The following is a 19,074-nucleotide window of genomic DNA, read 5'->3' as shown; positions in this document are numbered from 1 at the left end:
CCTCCAGCCCTGCCCCGACCCCTTACTTATAGCACTGGAGCCCTGATGCTGCACAGACCGCGTGTTTAGCATCAGGGCAAGGGGCCAACCATAGAGATGCTCTGGCAGCCAGAACATCTTTGTGGAGGACCCAGCCTCCAGTTGCCTCAGCCTTTTTAGAGCCTGCCCTGCTTTTTTAAACTTCATTTTTTTTAGACCCCCCAGGGGTCTAATTTTCTCCCCACACTGCAAGTTTGCAGTGCGGGGAACATTTTTGCGTTCCTGCACATGTCTTTTGTCCCGTCTCAAAGGCATGAGCATGCTCGTCTGTGTGCGCCCCTTGGGTCCAGGGGTGGGGCACACATGCCCCTTTATAGACTCTATAATACATATATGTATATATGTTTACATGTATGAGAGAGCACAAGCTCCGTGGCCTGAAGTTCACTTCATCAGTTGCTGTGGAAGGCCATGCAGAAAACAAGAGTGTAAAAAGAAGAAAGAAATGAGAATACACCCCTGCATAACATGCAACACACATTTGCATTTTTTTTGCAACATCATTGCATTGTTGACTAATACTGAGTATGTCATCCACTGTAAGCACCCCTTTCTTCCTTAGCTATGTTATAGCCAAACCCATCATGTCCCATGTCATGTTTGTGCATATTTCTTTGTTTGTAGCACTTTATATTTGTCTTTGTTAAATGTAATCTTGGTGACTACGATCCAGGCCTCCAGTTTATAAAGACCACTTTGGATTTCAGTCCTGTCCCCTAAAGTTTTGACAAGCCCACCAACCTTAGTGGCATCTACAGGTCTGACCACCAGGGATCCTGGTTTACTCGGATTAAAAAAAAATCCCCAATTTTCAGATTAAAAAAGTAATGCCAAATCCACATTTTTCCATTATTTAAATGAAACACCACTATACACAGGTCTGTAGTGGTGTTTCATTTAAATAATGGAAAAATGTGGATTTGGGGTTACTTTTTTAATCTGAAAATTGGGGATTTTTTTTTTTTGTTGGAGAAGACGAGGATCCCTGCTGATCACCATATTCTCTGTCCTTGTATCTATACCATGAATAGAAATGTTGAGCAACCTTAGCCCAAAAACAGACCACAATGAAACTCCACTTAAGACTTCCTGCCATATCCATTATTAGGTATGTTTTCGTAGCAATTTGGCTTTATGTAATTTATTAATGTCTTTTATTTTTGACTGAAGTATCCTGGCTCTTAAGTTCTTTGTTGTAAGATATTTCCTGTCTCCTAGAATCACACTATATGTAATAGCTGTCAATTCCTCTCCTTTATGTGACAGAAACAGAAATTAGTTGTAGGTTATCCATTCCACTTGCCTGCTGGTGCAAGCAAAATGCATACCAAATGAAATTTTAAATTCTAGAGAGGGTTTTTTGGAAAAATGCTATATAATTTGTTTACTATTTTTCTAATAATTTTATATCTAGATCAGTGCTAATTGTTATTTTTCTTTTCTCGTTGGTACTTTGCAGGTAGTTATTCGCCGTCTTCCTCCTTGCCTAACTAAAGAGCAACTAGAGGAGCAGCTGCATCCTCTACCTGCCCATGATTATTTTGAATTTTGCACTGCTGATCCCAGGTGAGGATAAGCTGTTTCTTAGTATTAAGAAGAAACAAGGTATTTCTGTGCTTTTGCAAGCAACCTGTCTAAGGTACCTTGGGCATAGTCACATACAAAATTGCATCTTTTGTCCCCAGAACCTCTATCTTTTTGTTATGTTGGTTACCTAGATTTTGCTTTTTTTTATGTAGGGAACTTTAAAATACTCAAGTTCTGTTCCAGCTTTCACTGGTGAAGTAGAAGAGAGCTTTTCCTCAATTTATATTATGCCTTCCTAATGCTGAAAAAAACCAGAGCTGGCCAAATGTTCATTTGAATTTAAGTGAACAACTTAATTGCTTCCATATTTACATTAGCTTTTTATAGACTTTCAAAAATCTAGTTCTATTCTCATGAATATTTTTAAAAAGCAAACATTAAAGATACACAACTAATCAGTCAAAGGTAGAGCTTTTATTTCATTCAATATATTTTGTAATTATTTCATTGGCAATTTAAAAATAATGAAACAAAGGAAGTTTACTAACTATTTGCAGTGGGTGGTATCAACTAAGTTAAGCAAACTTTCTAACGAAACAAGTTTCAGAAAGAGAGGAAATAGAACAATTAAAGTTACTGAAACACTTCTAACATTGTCATATTGCAATGGGACACATCTGTTTGAATGTTGAAGTCACAAAATGTGTAGCATAGAGGTACGTATGCTTAACTATATGCTGAATTATCTCTCTAGCCAAGCCATGCATGCACCTCTGGTCACAATTCTGGAATGGTTTATTAGAGCCTGTGACTGCAAAAGCCTTGAGCCTTTCAGAAATATAATCACCAAGCACATTCAAGGAGATGGTGGGGGGAAGTTGCCAACAGCCAAACTTGGCTTGCCACATGCATAACTTCAGAAGCTTTGGTGCCAGCAATATGTTACTAGTGAAAAATTAGGCAGAGAGCGTGTTTAGGCACCTGCAGTGCTAGGATGGGTTTTTTGAGCATCTGTTAGCAGGATCTTAGTTTCCCTATGTCTTTCTTGAGAATCTAGTCACCATGATTTAGGAAAGCCTTTTAGGTTTGTGTTCAACTTGTGCTGCAAAAAAACAGTAAAACACCTTCTCTTAAAAAGACTCTCTGTGCCCAATACATAGTGTTTGGCCAAATGCCAGGAAATGTTCCAGGGTTTGTGTAGCTCAATGTAATTCCTTGGACATCTAGGGAATTGAGAATAGGTCCTATATTTACCTTTTTAATTCTCTCATTTTCACGCAAACTAGGCTGCAGTCAACTCCTTCTTTGCCTTATCAGATTGCCTCCACAAGGACTCTAAGTGTTTTGCAAACTCTGTCACATGCTGTATTAATCTTTGTCCTCTCCTATGTAAGAAGTAAGAAAATATGTACAAAAGAAACACTGCCATATTGCTTACATAACCAGCACAGCTCACATTTGGAGTACAAACAAAACCTTTGGTGAGGAAAGATTGTCAAGGAATTTTTAACAATAAATATGAAAAATACATTATTCTTATGGATATTGCATATGTAAAGAAAGAGCCTGAAAAGATTGAGTGAATTATTTGTTGTGAATTATTTTCCCAGCTGAATGCTTACAACACACTGACTCGCTGGTGTCGCTGTCAGCATTCAACTATTGCTTAAGAAGCAGATAATTCTGGATAACTGGGAAAAAAAGATGAGGGCATGGTTAAAGCACTTACAAAATCATCTGCTTTACAGAGTAAGTCTTAACATCTGAAAATGCAGCTTTATTTTTATTTGGTTACTATATTTTGAGAGGTTGAAAACTGACTAACATTTTAGAGACTAGCACAAAAGAGACTCTAAAGTTTCTGACATTTATTACTTGGTGTTTCAGATTTATTTAGTTGCTCTTATTAATCTTTTGGTAAAACAGTGGTCTGGAAGGCACTCTTTTCACTGTGATTTGTATTCCAGTTCCTTGCTGTCTTCTTAGAAACTAAAGCATTGTCTGTGTGGAAAAGATTTTTGGCCTAACTTTGGCTGTTTTAGAAGGAACTACCTTATATCCGTATACCCATAATTTATCTTGCACTGTATGCTATTATAATTATTTTTCCCTGCACATGACAAAATTATAATTTGGAATGAGTTATACCCCTGTAATGTTTCTATGTATGCACCCCCATTTCAAAATAATTATGAAATAGTCCTCCAGCTACTATCCCACACTGCATTGCATCACATCTGCTTTGGCTTTCCTAGTTACCTTTTCTCTCTGCTGCTTAAGGTTGCTGTTGACTCGATATTCCACCCTGTGCCCTGCATTTTGAATAATGTCACGCTCCCAAGCACATCTCTTTGTGATTTCAGCTAATGCCAAGTTCAGACACCCCAAGTGCCATGTAGTCGTTACGTTTAATGCTTCTGCGTGGATTTGTCAGGAGGTCCTGGACTTCCTTGCAATTTTGGGAAAGGAGTGAGTTCAATCTCAACTTCCTGTGGTCACTAAAATGCAAAGATCTACAAGCAACGGGCAGACCAAATGCAATAGCAGTAGCCACAGTACAATCAAGGATCTGTAATGGATTTACAAAAACAGTACTACAAAATCAAGACCTTCCGATACATGCACAGCCTACAAGGAGCTGGACTAGGTTTTTGCTCTAAAAGCTATCACATGTATCCAAGTGTATATTGGAAAATAAGGCAACAGTCTATAGTGAGTCTTCAGAATCCATATAGGCAGTTATGAACTCTCACATAGGAAGACATACACATGGACAACTAAGATCCCTTGAGCACTCTTTGACCCTAGCTGGTGACTCAGTTGGAAATTATCCGCAAGACCCATCTGGAGACATATAGTGACTGTGCAGCAGATGGGACAACATTTGTAAGTACTAAGTGGTGTACTAGAGCAGTCGATCTCATTAGTATCTGTTAGAAGACTTTCTGCCAGGTACTGTTAATATACTGTCAACAGTTATGATTAGCAGATATTATCGCAACAGAGGCAGACATATCTGCCTCTATTCAGTGCCTTTAACCTTTCATTGGCTTGGCTATTTTTCCAGCTCCCACACTGCATCCATGAGGGTACCAAAATTGGAAAATTTGGGGAATAAAAGTTTTATATATATATATATATTTTTTTAATACAAAAAAAAGAAAAATTAATCCTGTGCCTATGGACCAAAATGTGAACTTCCTCGGGTCTTATTCTACTTGCTGGGCACATCTACACATGCACATTTACCGTGCAGTGACCAAAGTGACTGTGTAGTACAGGCATACATCTACATGTGCATGCACGTACTGCGCAGTAAATATGGCGACTTATGCTAGTTTGAGCATAAATTAGATACTTGCATCATGCAGGTATCAAATTTATGCCCAATTAGTTATTGAACAGTAACATTGTGCCATACTGTGCAGTAACAGTGTGTGTGTGGACTGACTTGGGACTAACTTTCGTTTGCTGAAGAAAATGGTTGCACTGTGCTCATATGTCTCATCTTAATGATATCTTATAGTCTGTTGAGGACAAAGGAGACAAAGAACTCTCTTTCCCTGTTCCCACTGTAGAATACTGGAAGTGCCTGTGGTGTCCCATCCAGACAAGATAGAGCAACAATGCCATCTGCACACTTAAACCTAGCATCTACACAAATCTGTTAACCCTGTAGTTTGATAGTTCCTTCAGTTTTAATTGTGTTTCAGTTTCCACTATTTTGTTGCACATAAACTGTCTGCCATTTAAAAAAAATGTGGATTTGATTAAGAACAGCTGTCTTTAATGAATAGGGACCTACTGAAATCACAGTTTTCATGGAGCTGCGATTTCAGGCGTGCTCTGTGCTTTAGGTGCATCCAGTTGGCAGTGACAGGCAAAGCCACTGGGGCCCCTTGGCCAGTCAGGGGATTAAGGTGGCCTGGCATGCTCCGCCCACAAAAATGGCTGCCTGCTGTGTGATCTTCCTGTGAAATCAGCTGACAGCGTCCTCAAGTTCAATAAATCCCTATTAAAACATTGTCTTAAAGTCAGTCTATAAAGTGCATGTATTACGTTGTATGTTATTCAAATTTATTCATGACTTAATTTATTCAATTTCATTCAAATGTATTCATAAGGTGCATGCATTGCAATGTTTTTAATTTATTCAAAATCATGAATAAGCATGGAAGGTTTCTATACAATGATGATGGCCAGATACTCTTCTCCAGTCCGAAGAACTCAAGTTGGTAATATAGCTTTGCAGTTCTGGAGTGAGCTTTATATGGATTTAAGGAAAGAGGAGAGGGCTTCTACATGCTGAAGTCCTGCAGTTGCTGATGCTCATGCTAGATTTGAAGCCTTAACTCTTTGTTGAGATTACTCTTTGTTGGCTAGGCTTGCAAGCAGTGTGCTCCATTAAGTAAAATCTGTTTGGTATTATGTCTCTAGCAGATTTGGGGTTTATCCCATTTCTCTCAGGTTTCCTCCCAGTCTTTAAATCATACACAACTTTATCTTCTGGCCCCACCAGACCCTCTGGAGTTCTCTTAAACACCAATTATACCTTATTATTAAGCCTTACCATAGTCCATAAAGGGTTAACTCCTCCCTCCCCTTGTGGTCTCTTAGACCTGGAGAGAGCCTTGGCTGATGCTTGATACCTTCAGCCTCACTTCCTGCCTGTTTTTAATGTCCTTTGGCCAGCCAGTTATTCTAATCAGCTGGTCTGGTCCTCCTTAGGCAGGCCTGTAACCATCCTACACTGCCTAATGCTGTGCTGCAGACCCACCAGCTTGCAGTCTGTCACGATGTCATGCAGAGGAATAACCACCTGGCTGCAGCTTTCTCAACTTTCACTACCCATGAAGCATCTTGGTTACAGTCATGGTGATCTTCCATGTCTTTCAAAACCACATGCCTTCATGATTGTCAATATAGCTAGAATACCCTATTCATCAGAGTTGTAGTACTCAGTAATGGTAATTCAATAGTTCTTGAACATGGTTTGAAATTGAAGCATTTTCAAAATGCTTCACTTGTAAAATCCAGACCCATTACAGGTAGCAAAGGATTAGATGCAGTGGATTTTATCTTGTTATGGTTGTGTATTTTATGTTGTCAAATGTTGTTCTCAACCTGCATTTTAGTATATACATGAACAGAGGAATTTATTACATACACTGATGTGAGTGAAGAACAAGGGATTGCTAACTATTCCAAGATGCAGTGAGAAACCCCTTCACTTTCTCATTTACCTCTGACACGGTATGACAAAGTTGTGTTAGGAATCTTAGCTGTGAGCCCTCATAGTTTTGGGGATATTATACTATTTTACTGTAGTTTTTATCATGTTCTATTTCAATTGAAAAATTAATTATCAATCAAATTCATGAGTGGTCAAGATGAAGACGAATGGCTGATTGGTAGGTATTTTTGCTAAATTAGAATTGCATTTCTTGTTTTTTTTATATGTTAATATTTGTTTAACAATCCTTTTCTTTTTTTATTTTAGGTAAAGGAAAACAAATTAAAATGGTTGTTCTTAATCCACACATTTATGAAGAAATATATTAGAAAAAATTCAATGGAGAATGTGTAAATTATCTGTTTACAAAACATAGAGGAATGCATTCTTCCATAGAAGTAAAGGCTTCGGTGATGATATGCAGCATGTTCATTTGTGGAAGAGATTACCTAGCAATCTAGTTGCCATATAGAGATCAGCATCAAGTGTGCCACGCATCTTTGGTGCAGTGTGCATAGGATCTCAAAGGGTTTTGTGCACAGAGAAAGTGTTGGAAGACAGGTATCCAATATATTAATTGTTAGCTAATGAGACTGTGAACATTACAGAAATTAATTTCATTCAAAAGTTATATTTCACTCATTGCTCAGCAGAAAACAAACTGTCGGGGTTGCTGAGGAAATGTATTCAGCTAGTTACATTGTTATGAGAGGCTGATTTCCATAGAAAATGTCCTAACCAGCATCTCATATCAGCAGACACTGGGTACAGTAAGTCCATCCCAAATGTGGTGTGGATGCTCAGCAGTGCAGTAGTTTTTTTGTTGGACGTGTATGGCAAAATATGGAGTGGCCTTCAAAGAATTCAATCCCATACAACTTTATGAAGAAGCATTTTAAATATAGTATGAGAGGTACACTGGTAGGTATCAAAAAAGAATGAAGTAACCCCAATCATCTTAGCTTCCCACAGTTTGAAAATTCCTAAACAATCTCATACTAGCTGACCTTACCCCTATTATTCACTTCAGAGGGTTTGGGGTAGATCCAATAAAAGAATGTATGTACCTAAAGGAGGACTGAGGTGTACATACCTAAGTCCAAAATTCCAATCTAGGACCCCTTGCTTATCTGTAAAGGTGAAGGTGGCTGAACTTGCTATAAACCTTCCTGTGTGAAGGAAGTAGCTTAGAGTTCTGCTTCTGTAGAAGTGCCTTCGTTTGATCAACAAGGCATCTAAGCCTATACAGGATTTGGAAACTGGTTGTTCTTCTGCTGATTTTTGTGAACAGCCTAACTCAGTAGGTGTACTCTAAGAATACCTAACAGATGCAAGATCAGGCATCTCACAAACTGCAGTTATGGCAGCTTTCTTCTAAGCAGGGCTCTCAGGAGAAGTTGATGTGCCCAGGCATCTGTCTGTCTTGTGAGACAATAGTTTTGCACTGAGTGAGGTATCAGCTTGTTGAGCCTCTGAGTGTGGCTGTGGAGCCCAGTTCTTGAGTGAAAGTCCATTCCTCAGTTATCGCACGTGAACTTTGTATGTAACAGTCCTGAATGTGGTATGGGGTTCTTTCTAAGTTTTCTTTTTCCTTTGTGTATTGGGCTCTTCTTTCCTTGAGCCTCTATTCTACACTTATAAACTGTTTACAGGCACTTTGATCTTCTCCCAGTCATTTGGCTCAGTGTTCATTGGTTTCATATTTCTCTTGTAAACATCTTTGGAATGGAGCTAAAGAGTCCCACATGGTATTCTTCCTCTAAAGATTTCTCCATACAAGACATCCATGGGTATATGGCCATCATCCAGTCTTTGCACCTCAAAGTCAATGCTGACTGAGAAGAGAATGGATACTCGGATTGTTGATATATCCAAGACCTCAGTGTGGGCAACTTTCTCCTGCCAAAAATTCCTAGAGTCCAGCGAAGGCAACGTAAGTGGAAGCCCACATTTTATATAAATACTCCAGGACTTAAGGTACTTGCCCAAGGAATGGGAGACCCACGTTTAACACTTTTGTTGGCCTGAGAAGGCTCAAACCTATGTCTACCTTCACTAACACCCCAATCACTGGAGTTTAGTTTAGATCAGGGGTGTTCAACCCTCAGTCTGTAAGCCAAATCCAGCCCATGAAGCCATTTCATCAGGCCCACAGGACTCTTTACAGGTCCAAAAATTTGGCAGGGAGGAGGGAGCAGTAGCAGCATTAATTGCTGCTCCCCTGCTGCCAAATTTCCAGACCTGGGGAGAGCCCTGTTGGCTGGATAATGTGGCTCTGCATACCAGATTGTGTCAGCATGCAGGGCTGGCCTACCACACAGCTACATTGGGGTATGCTGGCTTGGGCCAGTTCATGGCTGCTTCTGGGTGTGCAGGGCTGAGCTGGGCTGATGCATGGCCACATCTTTAGTGAAGGGTCTAGTCCTACGTGCCGGCCCTGTATGAGATGTCGCCCACAGACCAGCCCTGCACCACTTATCTGGTTCATGATGACAAAAGGTTGGGCACCACTGGCCTAAATTAAGTGAGAGCAGTCTCCATCCTTCTTGAATATGTGCCAATGTATAGCACTGAATGTCAGGTTTATAGGGCCAGAGACCTTTTATTCAAAGATGGCTGAATGTAAAATGCAGAGGTAGCCTAGGACATGTCCTTCCAGCTTTAGTGGTTAGTACGGTGCATGTACTAACCACTAAGCTAAAGAATTAGCCTTCCTGTTTGGTCACATGAACCTTGCAATATTTGCTGCATGGAGGCATACCTTTAATAATATGGGCAGACAGTGTCTCTCTAAAATATTCCATGGCTTTTTCCAGTGAGGTGCAAGAAGTCAGTTTAAAGCCATCTAGCTGAAAAGGACATTGAATATGTTTTATTTTTTGGTTGAGAACCACTGGGCCTATGATTAAGAGGGGGATGGTTCAGTTTTCTCTGGCTATGTTTTAAAAGAAAATTGTGAAGCCTGCTCAGTTCTTTGAAAGAACAGTAACAGTTCTGGATTCCACCTGGGAAGATAGGCATCTGGAAGTTAGACATTGCCATATTTGATTTATAGATGCCTGAGTCCTGTGTATTTTCAGTCCAGCTATTTGCCTTTGGAGCCACCTGCATTTGAGAAACAGACCTGTAGTTGCTAATCACTCTCCTAGCCACATGCTGAAATAGCATAATGTAAAAGCTATAACAAGGGCTGTCTCAGTTTAGTAGTGTTACTAGGCACTAGGACTGTGCAAAACTTCGGTCACTGATTTGATTCGGTGGTGACTCTCCAAATCGAATCAGGAGAGCCTTTAATCTCTCCAAATCAAGTCAGAATGCTTCAAATTGATTTGGAAAGACTCAGTGATTCGGACATAGACACAGCTTTAAATGTTTTTTTGGCATACCTCAAGGTACCAGGGGGCTTGTAAATGCTGAGGTGCTGGGACAGATGGAGCATCCCACAGGAGCATGAAGGGTCCCCAGCGTGCTTGGCAGGAGACCCAGAAGTGGACCAGAAGTACTTCCAGTCCACTTCTGGGTCTGCCGTGGAGTGCGCCCCGGCTCAGCAACTGGTGCCTCCTGAGTCTGCGGGGGCACCTGGGGTCCCCTTGTGGTCAATTGCTGAGCTGGGGAGATGCAGGAGGGCCCCCCTGCATGATCGGGAGTGGACCCAGAAGTGAACCAGAAGTACTTCCACTTCTAGGTTTGCCACCAAGCATGTGGGGGGGCCCCTGCACTCCTGTGGAACGCTCTATCCACCCCACCATCACAGCCTTCATGAGCCGTGCCTGGTACCCGGAGGTGTGTAGAAAAAACATTTAAAGCTGTGTCTGTGGCTGAATCGCTGATTCTCTGAATCAGCATTGAAGCTTCAGATTTGGTCGAATCGAATCAAGACAGTGATCCAAATCAACAGATTGACTAACTGTCCCCGATTTTGGGCCGAATCCAAATTGAATATGGCCCGTTTTGCACACCCCTGATAGGCACACACTTCTATGTATCTACATTTGTATGCGTTTCTGATACTGCAGGTGATGGTTTTGGTCTTGAATATCTTTTACCATTTTATTAGTGTAAATCTGGTAGCTACACTGGATCCTGTGGCACAATATAATTCTGAAGTCTGCACTTCAGAAAATACTGTCCTGGCTACATTTTCCTATAGTCATCTTTTGCTGATCAGTAATAAATGCTTAGTTGAAAAATTAACTGTTTAAAATGTTTGGTTCTGTTTTGAAATGTATTTACTTCTACAAATCTAAGTGTAAGAAGATAGAGAAATGCTGCTGTTTTGTATGCTGAGGAGAAAGAAATCAATTGTGGTGCCAAAATGGACAGGAACCACCTGCGGGTCTAACATATCCAAAAATGTCTGAAGAATCCTATTTTTATTTCCTATAGTCTTTGGCATTTTTCAGTGTCCCAACCACATGGCTGTAAGTTATTTGGGGAGGGCTGGGGCAGGCCAGTGCCTCCCCTTTCTCTTGAAGCTGTTTCACTGTGCAGAAAATGTTTTTTGACTAGAGAGAGGGAGAATTACTAGTTTATGAGTTGGTGCACTTCTCTGAATAGAAGAGTAATAAATACCCTAAATGCTAGACATAATTCCTGCTCAAAGCACTACTTATGAACTTTATGTGAAACTATAATTTAATTAAAATATTAAAACAGTCCTTGGATCAGGGTCTGAAACAAAAGACTCCACCATACCCTAAATTGGTGATTCTCAAGCAGGGGTCCATGGTATCTTGGGGTGCCTTGAGATCCTTTCAGGGGTGCTGTGGAGTGTCACACACTGTTAACCCTGTTAGGTTTATAAACAAGATAAACCCAGATATTTTGAATATAAATCTACGGTGGTCTTTTTGAGTTCTTTGCAACAGTAAAACCACCTGATGAGTAGTCTGTAACTTAGTCATTAAGGCATTCTTCATGGAGGTTGTTTTGAATCCCTTCAGGCAAAGGAGTGAATACAATTTGGATTTTGTCCTCAGTAAGTGCAATACCTACTGAGTATTGTATGAAAGAAAAAGGTTGTTTTAATTAAAACTGACCCCTACTCAGTTTTTTAAAGAAGGGGCATAGGGAGTCAGCCACTAGGATAAGATTCTGAATCCTGAGGAATAGGAAAGTGGGAATTAAAATACACGTTTGGATGCCAATACTGACATACACCTTTTATTGTTTATAAAGAAAACAAAACCAATTCAGTCTTACACATAAGGAGCATCTACACATGCAGTTAATGTGACTGAATAAACTCAGTGTATTTGAGCCAGAGTAAACTAATTCAGACATCACCATCTATACATGTATTTAAGCACAGTAATTTACTACGCCATCCAATAGTACTTGACAGGACTATCGGACAGCTTAGTAAATTAGTCTACGCTGGATTAATTGCTATGCACACGTAGATGGTGACACTTTACTTCATGGCAAATTAGTGTGCTGTATAGTAAAGTACATGTGTAGATGTGCCTCTTGTGAACTTTGAGTGCTGAATTTTATTTCCTATTAAAATCAGTGGGTGGGATATTGATTCTATTTCATTTTGACTTTTTTCATGGCTGCATCACTATAGTATACTTTCTCAGAAATGTTGGAAATGTCACCAATATATTTCATTAACATTAGTTCTTATTAACATGTATTAATTTTTTTTGTGAATTTTAACGTTACTGTCACTGGAGTTTTCCTCCAAAGTGAAGTCTTTCATAAAGATATAAATGCAGCATTTCTGTTTTTTAACTTATTTGTAAAGTAAGAGATGTCTCAGTTAAGACCCCAGTGTTGCAAACATACAGGTAAGTAACTTCATTTGCATGCATAATTATCCATCTAAGTGCTAAGGAGCAATGCTTTATCATTGTACACCATTAGCAGGATGTGTTTTTCTTTATGTCAAGTTTTGGCTCCACAGCCAGCAATTTGACCTGGCCACCACTTAGCTTTTCTTTATTCTATAGGTCTAAGGCTTCATAGAAATGCTAGATAATAAACATTTCCAGAACAGCAAATTAGTTTATCTGTCACAACTAGAACATGGGTGGTTAGGCCTAGTAGTGTTTAGGCCTGGGGTCAGGAATTGGAGTCCAAGGTCTAGAACCAGTTGACAAGCTGGAATTCAAAGGTCAAAGTCATGGTCAAGGACAGGCAAGGGTCATGGAACTAGAATTAGGGAACTGATTCAAGCCAGAGCTGGAAGCCAGAGTCACCAGCTAGAGATCTCGCTCGGCTCAAGCTAGGTTCAGGCACTAAAATCAAAGCAAGCACAAAGGTTAAGACTGTGCAAGCTCACCAGCTGTTTTGTTGTGCAGATACCTTACTGGTGTCTCCCTGCTGCTTTTAGGGCTTTATTAAAGATGGCATTGGCTTCTTGTAAATGCAGCAGCCAGTGACTGACTGCATGAGGGGTGTGCAGCTGGAGCATGTCTCACTTGGGTATCCACTCCTAAAAACAAACTAATTCAGAAGGATAAAAAAATTATTCCAGATATATGTCCAAGTGTATCCTGTGCATACACCCTCTGCATCCAAGACTGAAGACCTTTGAATAGCATTTGGGCTGTATTAACACTGTGTTTGTCCTCATATCTCCCTTACCCAAGGGCAAAATGGACAGAGTAGCCACAACCATTCCTCAGGCTCTTCTTACTACCTAAGTTAGGAAGACAGAACAAGCAATTGTCTTTTGCAGTTCATGCACTGCCTTTTGCAGTCTGAATAACGAACAGCTGGTAAAGTTAATTTTATTTTATTTCTCTTGTCCTCCTCCCCTCCAATACCCTTACATGTAATGTGTCCTGCCTTAATTTTCTTTGTCTCTACCCACAACCAAAAAGACATTCAAAGCTGGCAAGCTCCAAATTATCTTCATTCAATGATACATATTTTACACATGGACAGCTACTCTCTGTTCTGTCTTGCTAGTAGCAATGTGCCAGAGTACTAGTTAGTGTGCCGTTCCTTGAGCAATGTGAGGAGTGTCAAATCCTGAAGAGTGAGGGTCAGCTTTTAAGCCAGATCCAACCTTTTCTAATATCCATGTAATCCGGTATCCCAATCAACCAGTATACCACACTCACAGCTGATATTGGCAAAAAAACCCTTCAGCACCATCAGGACAGGATTTAGTGTTAATGACTGTTTTGATACTGGCTGTCACCTTGACACCAACCACCAGTTCCACACCTACCTGAGACAGAGGAGGTAGGCATGGGATAGGCACGATACTAGGTAGCAGTCCCTTTTTTTTTTCTATAAGGCTTCACTTTCCAGGGAATAGAGCACTAGGATCATTTTTCCAACAGAAGCAAGTGACACTTTGGCTTAATATCAACAAATTGTGAATGATGTTTAGTATTCAAACTTGAAAATATTGGCAAAACACAAAATCCAGCATTGATATCAATACTGACATCAGCAATGATATCAATATCAGGTTTGATGCAAGGTACTGAGATCGGCAACATCAGTGGAAGCTGCGGCAGTACTTACTAATGTAGTTTTGAAAGAAGTGACCTATACTGTCACCAGCAGGGGTGCCTTTGTTTGGCAACTATACGTTTCTGATATCACAGTACCAAGGCTGCTTCAAAGATTGGTACTGTCTTTGAATATATTTCTTCTTTGTCTCCATTACCTGGCCACATCTTCTATTTGTGATCCAGCAAGAAATCTTTTTGATCAGAAATATCAGAGATTCTCGTTTTAGAGCTCCAAGCATAGCCAGTGGCCAGGTAAATCTTGCTAGAAGCAGACTTACAAATGAATATATGAGTTGTCAGTTTTTCGTGTTGGTCACTAAGAATTTTCTCTGCTTCTTCTCTTGCAAAGGCATTATTCATAGATGCATCAGGTACAGGTTGCACTGAACACTCAAGCCACATCTAAGTAAAAAGGGCTTTGTTTGGAAAGTATTCATTCACATAAATGTTCTAAAACTCAGCAATCAGATAGGCTTGTATGGCATTTCATCCTGTTCTACAGAACTTCGTAGTGTTGATTCTTACAAACAAGTTCAGTGTAGTATATATTATTATGTAACATCGAATGTATATTAGGGGTGCACTGATAAAGATTTTCTTGGCCAATACTGATAACCACTTATTCACCAGGCATATCAGCTGATACCAATCTGATAACTGATTTACAGGAATGCAGCTGGGCAGCTTGGAGAGCAGTGCCCTGCAGGCAAGTCTGTGGAGGCGAAGGAGTGGGGAGGGGCAGATTGAGGCCCCCTAGTGAGGGAGGGAGTGGGGCTGGGGCTGAGGCTGGGGCAGGGTGGTGAATGGGACCCTGGGGCCAAGGTGGGGAGTGAAACAGAGACACAGGTGGCTTGTCCAGTGTCCCGGTACTTAAAAATTGGGGGGGGTGGCACTTGAACTAAAGCTCAAAGAATGAGCTTTAGTTCAAGTGCTCTTGCCACCATTTTTAAGCACCAGGAAGCTTTTACTAGTGGAGCCAAGTGGGACGAAGGCAAGAGGTGGGCTGCCTGCTGTGGGTTCAGGGCACTCCACTGGCCAGGGGACACTTGGCCAGTGTGCAGCTCCTGGGGTAAAGCAGCAGGGTGGGGAGCCCTGAGCCCACAGCAGGCAGCTTACATTTGCCTTCACCCTGCTTGGCTCTGATTCTAAAATATCCTAGCACTTAAAAATGGTGGTGGTGGTGCTTGAACTAAAGGTCATTCTTTGAGCTTTAGTTCAAATGCCCCTGCTGCCATTTTTAAGCACTGAGATGCTGATCTTGTGGACAAACAACCTGTGGCTCTGTCCTGCTCCCCGCCCCTGCCCTACTTCTCATTGTGGGGACCTCAATCTGCCCTGCTCCCCTACACCCCTTCCCTTCCACAGACTTATCTGCAGAGCACTGCTCTCCACACTGCCCAGCTGTATTCCTGGCCATGTTTGGAGACCCTGGCTGGAAGGCATATTATGTTTATCGGTACATTATTGGCTACACCAGCCCATAAACGCTGATAGCCAATAATGTTAATTTTCCTTTTATCAATGCCGATCTGATATGGCGCCAATATATCTGTGCACCTCTAATATATATAACACTTGCGCATATGTTTGCATGTGTGTCTATGTGTATAATGTGTGTGTGTGTGCGTAAAGCAGAGATCCCCACTCATCATCCTTGTGTCAGGACACAGTAAAATTGTTAGCCTTGTGGCAGCACCACAGGCAAATCTCAGTCGTTCTTCATCTTCTCAAAGTTAGCAAAAGCCTACTGGACTTCTTAACCACCAACCAAGAGTGATGTCTGAAGAGTTCTGTCCAGTCAATGTTCCATTAGTGAGAAAATCCCCTTAGAAACTTGGTACCACCAAGGACAATATGAAATATCTGGCATTTTGTTCTAGCGAGTCATAATGATCCTCTTCATACAGTAGGAAAGGATCTCATGTATGTAGTTCTGATGCTTTTGATGCCAAGTCAGAAACAATACAACAGCACTAATTCTGATAGCTCAATATTGGAGCTAGCCATTTTTGGCTAACATCTTTTATAGATGTCTGCTTGGCATCAGATAACACTTCCAAACTGGCCAGACATACTGCTGTAGAACAAAGATCAGATAATTTATTCAGAACCACTTACTACAACAGACAGCTTACCTTTTGGCTGATAGAGACTAACAGAGACTATTCGCCAAAAGCACAAGAGGTCTTACTACAAAGTAGAAAGCTCTCCATCTAGAAGAATAAATAGAAATAATTTTCATTTGGGGCCACTTGGCACAACATCGACCTAGTGAAGGGTTCCATAAGTGAAATCCTCCATTCTATTCTGTATTTTAATTTTTTTTGGACTCCCATTTAAACTTGTTAAGGTGTCTGCTTACGTAATCATACAAACTTGGGTGGAAGGTTGGGCAGAGATGCACCTTACAGACTAATTGAATCAGATGCATACACTTTCATGAGCAAAAGTTCACTTCAGACACTATAAAAGATGTACAGAGAGCAGACTATCAAATAGAATGCTCTAAAAAGAAAAGGGAAAAGAGCAAGGTTGGGGGCAATGCTGAACAAGGCAAGGAAGTTATACAACTTTCACCCCACCCCTCCATCAGAATGACCCTGGAATACTCCATTCAGCAAATTCATTTCTTAGACACCATGATGATGTAGGTTTGCAATGGCCAGGTTGCTACCATATTGTTTTGGAAACCTACCAGCTGCCACAGCTACCACCATGCCACTAGCTTTCATCCTAAGCACACTGCTATATACACTGTCTACAGCCAAGCTCTTCATTAACAACTGCTTCACCTCCACCTACCTCCCTTCCCTCATTTATATTTAGTCCATTCTCTCTGATAGCCTTCTCTCTGCATGTCCTTTCATAGTATCTGCTGAAGTGAACTTTTGCTCACAAAAGCTTTTGTATTTGCATTCAATACATCTCTACTCTGCCTTCTGCGTGGCTTCACACTAACACAGCTAACTGTCTCTTTCTGCTCATATGAACTTAGAAACATAGGACTAGAAGGGAACTGCTGGATCATCAAATCCAATTCTCCACATACTCTACCCCAAAGAAACAGAAGTTGAAGTAGATAAGTAATATATTTGAGGAAGGTAGAGAATTTCCTTTTGGCCTTTTCAGACAATTTTGTAATAATCGGGTGTCCAGAATGGTCCACAGAGACATCCACTCTAGCCTATCCCATGAGCTATATGTTCAAAGCATGCCATACAAACTTAATATCCTTTGTGCCAAAAGAAAGAAAAGGGAAAAAAACCCCACCTGCAATCTGTCACAGGAAGACAGAGGAGAGAGGGGACACAACCAGTGCTATAGTCCCTGCAAAGTAAGGAAATTACTTATGTAAAATATACATATAATCCTAGGAAGTGGACTCTTACCTGTGCTACAGAAAGGAAAACTGCCTAATGGTCTCTGCCAATCTATCATGGGGAAAATGTCCTTCTTTATCCCAAACCTGGTGCCTAGTTTAATCCTGAGTGCATGAGGAAGACCCAGCAGCTAGCCCCTGGAGATTTCAGCTTAACATTTAGGAGCATTCTGGCCAATGTGTGATATGGCAGAAGGAGAGGGAAAGAACCACAGAAGCCAAAGAAGGTATTTATGACAGAAAGAAAATTTCTTTCTGGTTCCTGCAGGCAGCCAATCTAAGTTATGAAGCATGCAATGTAATATATTACAAAAGGAATTCAAGCATCAGGCAAATTCAAAAGTCAAAAGCATTAACAAGGAAAGAACAAGGAATCTAACCCAGAAAAGGCTATTGCAGCTACCTAACCCAGACTTCCTTATGTGCACATAAAAATATAGAAACTTAAAGCATGTATTCAAAACACAAATTGTCCTAAGAATTTGGGGATATTGAAAGCCTACCATCACAGTGTAGAACTGTTCTAGTGTTCCACTTCGCCAGTGTTTGCAAGCTGTGTCTTATTCTGAAATTGCTTTCTCCAACTTCATTCTGTGTCTCTAAATCCTGCCCTTATATAGCCAATCCGTGCATTTATTTTCTTTTTTAGCCCTTCCTGGGAATACCAAACACCTGAAGTCTGACATTACATGTTCTGCTTACTGTTCCAAGAACATTGTTAATTTATCATACTATCCCTTCCATAAACTTAGCAAATTCCATCTTGAAGCATTTTGGGTTCCCCCGCTGCTTTATGGTGCTCTGATTGCTTTGTTTAGAAGACCATTCTAGAATTGCACTCCTCTGGTGGTTAGAAGCCACCTTTTTATTTTTAGTCAGAATTTATTCATTGTTATTTATTTGACCTTGTACCAATATTGTCCTTCATCTTATATATCGTCTTTCCTGAAATCCTGTTCTGTTTTTTTCTCACCCCACATTATCTGAAGGGGGCTATCCTACAGCAGAATTAATTTACCGCACCCTAATACCAGTGCACGTATAGACTGTGACTCTTTACTGCGGAGCTAAGTTCATAGATTTCATAGACATTAGGACTGGAAAGGACCTTGGAAAATCATCGAGTCCAGCCCCTTGCCCAAAGAGCAGGAAGTCAGCTGGGGTCAAATTCAAAAAAAAAAAAAAAAGGATCCCAGCAAGATAAGCATCCTGTTTGCTCTTGAAGGTGTTCAAGGTAGGTGCTTGAACCACCTCTGATGGCAGACTGTTCCAGACCATGGGGGCTTGGACATTAAAGAAATTCTTCCTTATGTCCAGTCTGAAACGGTCATGGAGGAGTTTGTGACCGTTTGACCTCATCATCCCTTGGGGCACTCTGGTGAACAAACGTTCCCCCAGATCCTGGTGGTCACCCCTGATAA

At 40.7% G+C, this 19,074-nt stretch overlaps 1 protein-coding gene across 3 annotated transcripts in view; it reads left to right on the top strand.

Moving 5' to 3' along the window:
• UPF3A (UPF3 regulator of nonsense transcripts homolog A (yeast)) overlaps nt 1–19,074 on the top strand; it is a 45,318-nt gene that overhangs the window by 2,951 nt on the left and 23,293 nt on the right. For all 3 annotated transcript variants that reach the window (XM_019529609.1, XM_019529607.1, XM_019529608.1), the window contains exon 2: nt 1,499–1,605. In XM_019529609.1, the coding sequence (XP_019385154.1) occupies nt 1,499–1,605 (107 nt within the window). The remainder of the gene's footprint in view (nt 1–1,498; nt 1,606–19,074) is intronic.

This window comes from Crocodylus porosus, unplaced genomic scaffold (assembly GCF_001723895.1).
Source record: "Crocodylus porosus isolate Cpor-Errol unplaced genomic scaffold, CroPor_comp1, whole genome shotgun sequence".
NCBI lineage: Eukaryota > Metazoa > Chordata > Crocodylia > Crocodylidae > Crocodylus > Crocodylus porosus.
The sequence above is the reverse complement of the archived record's forward strand: the minus strand, read 5'-3'. Positions and strand labels throughout refer to the sequence as shown.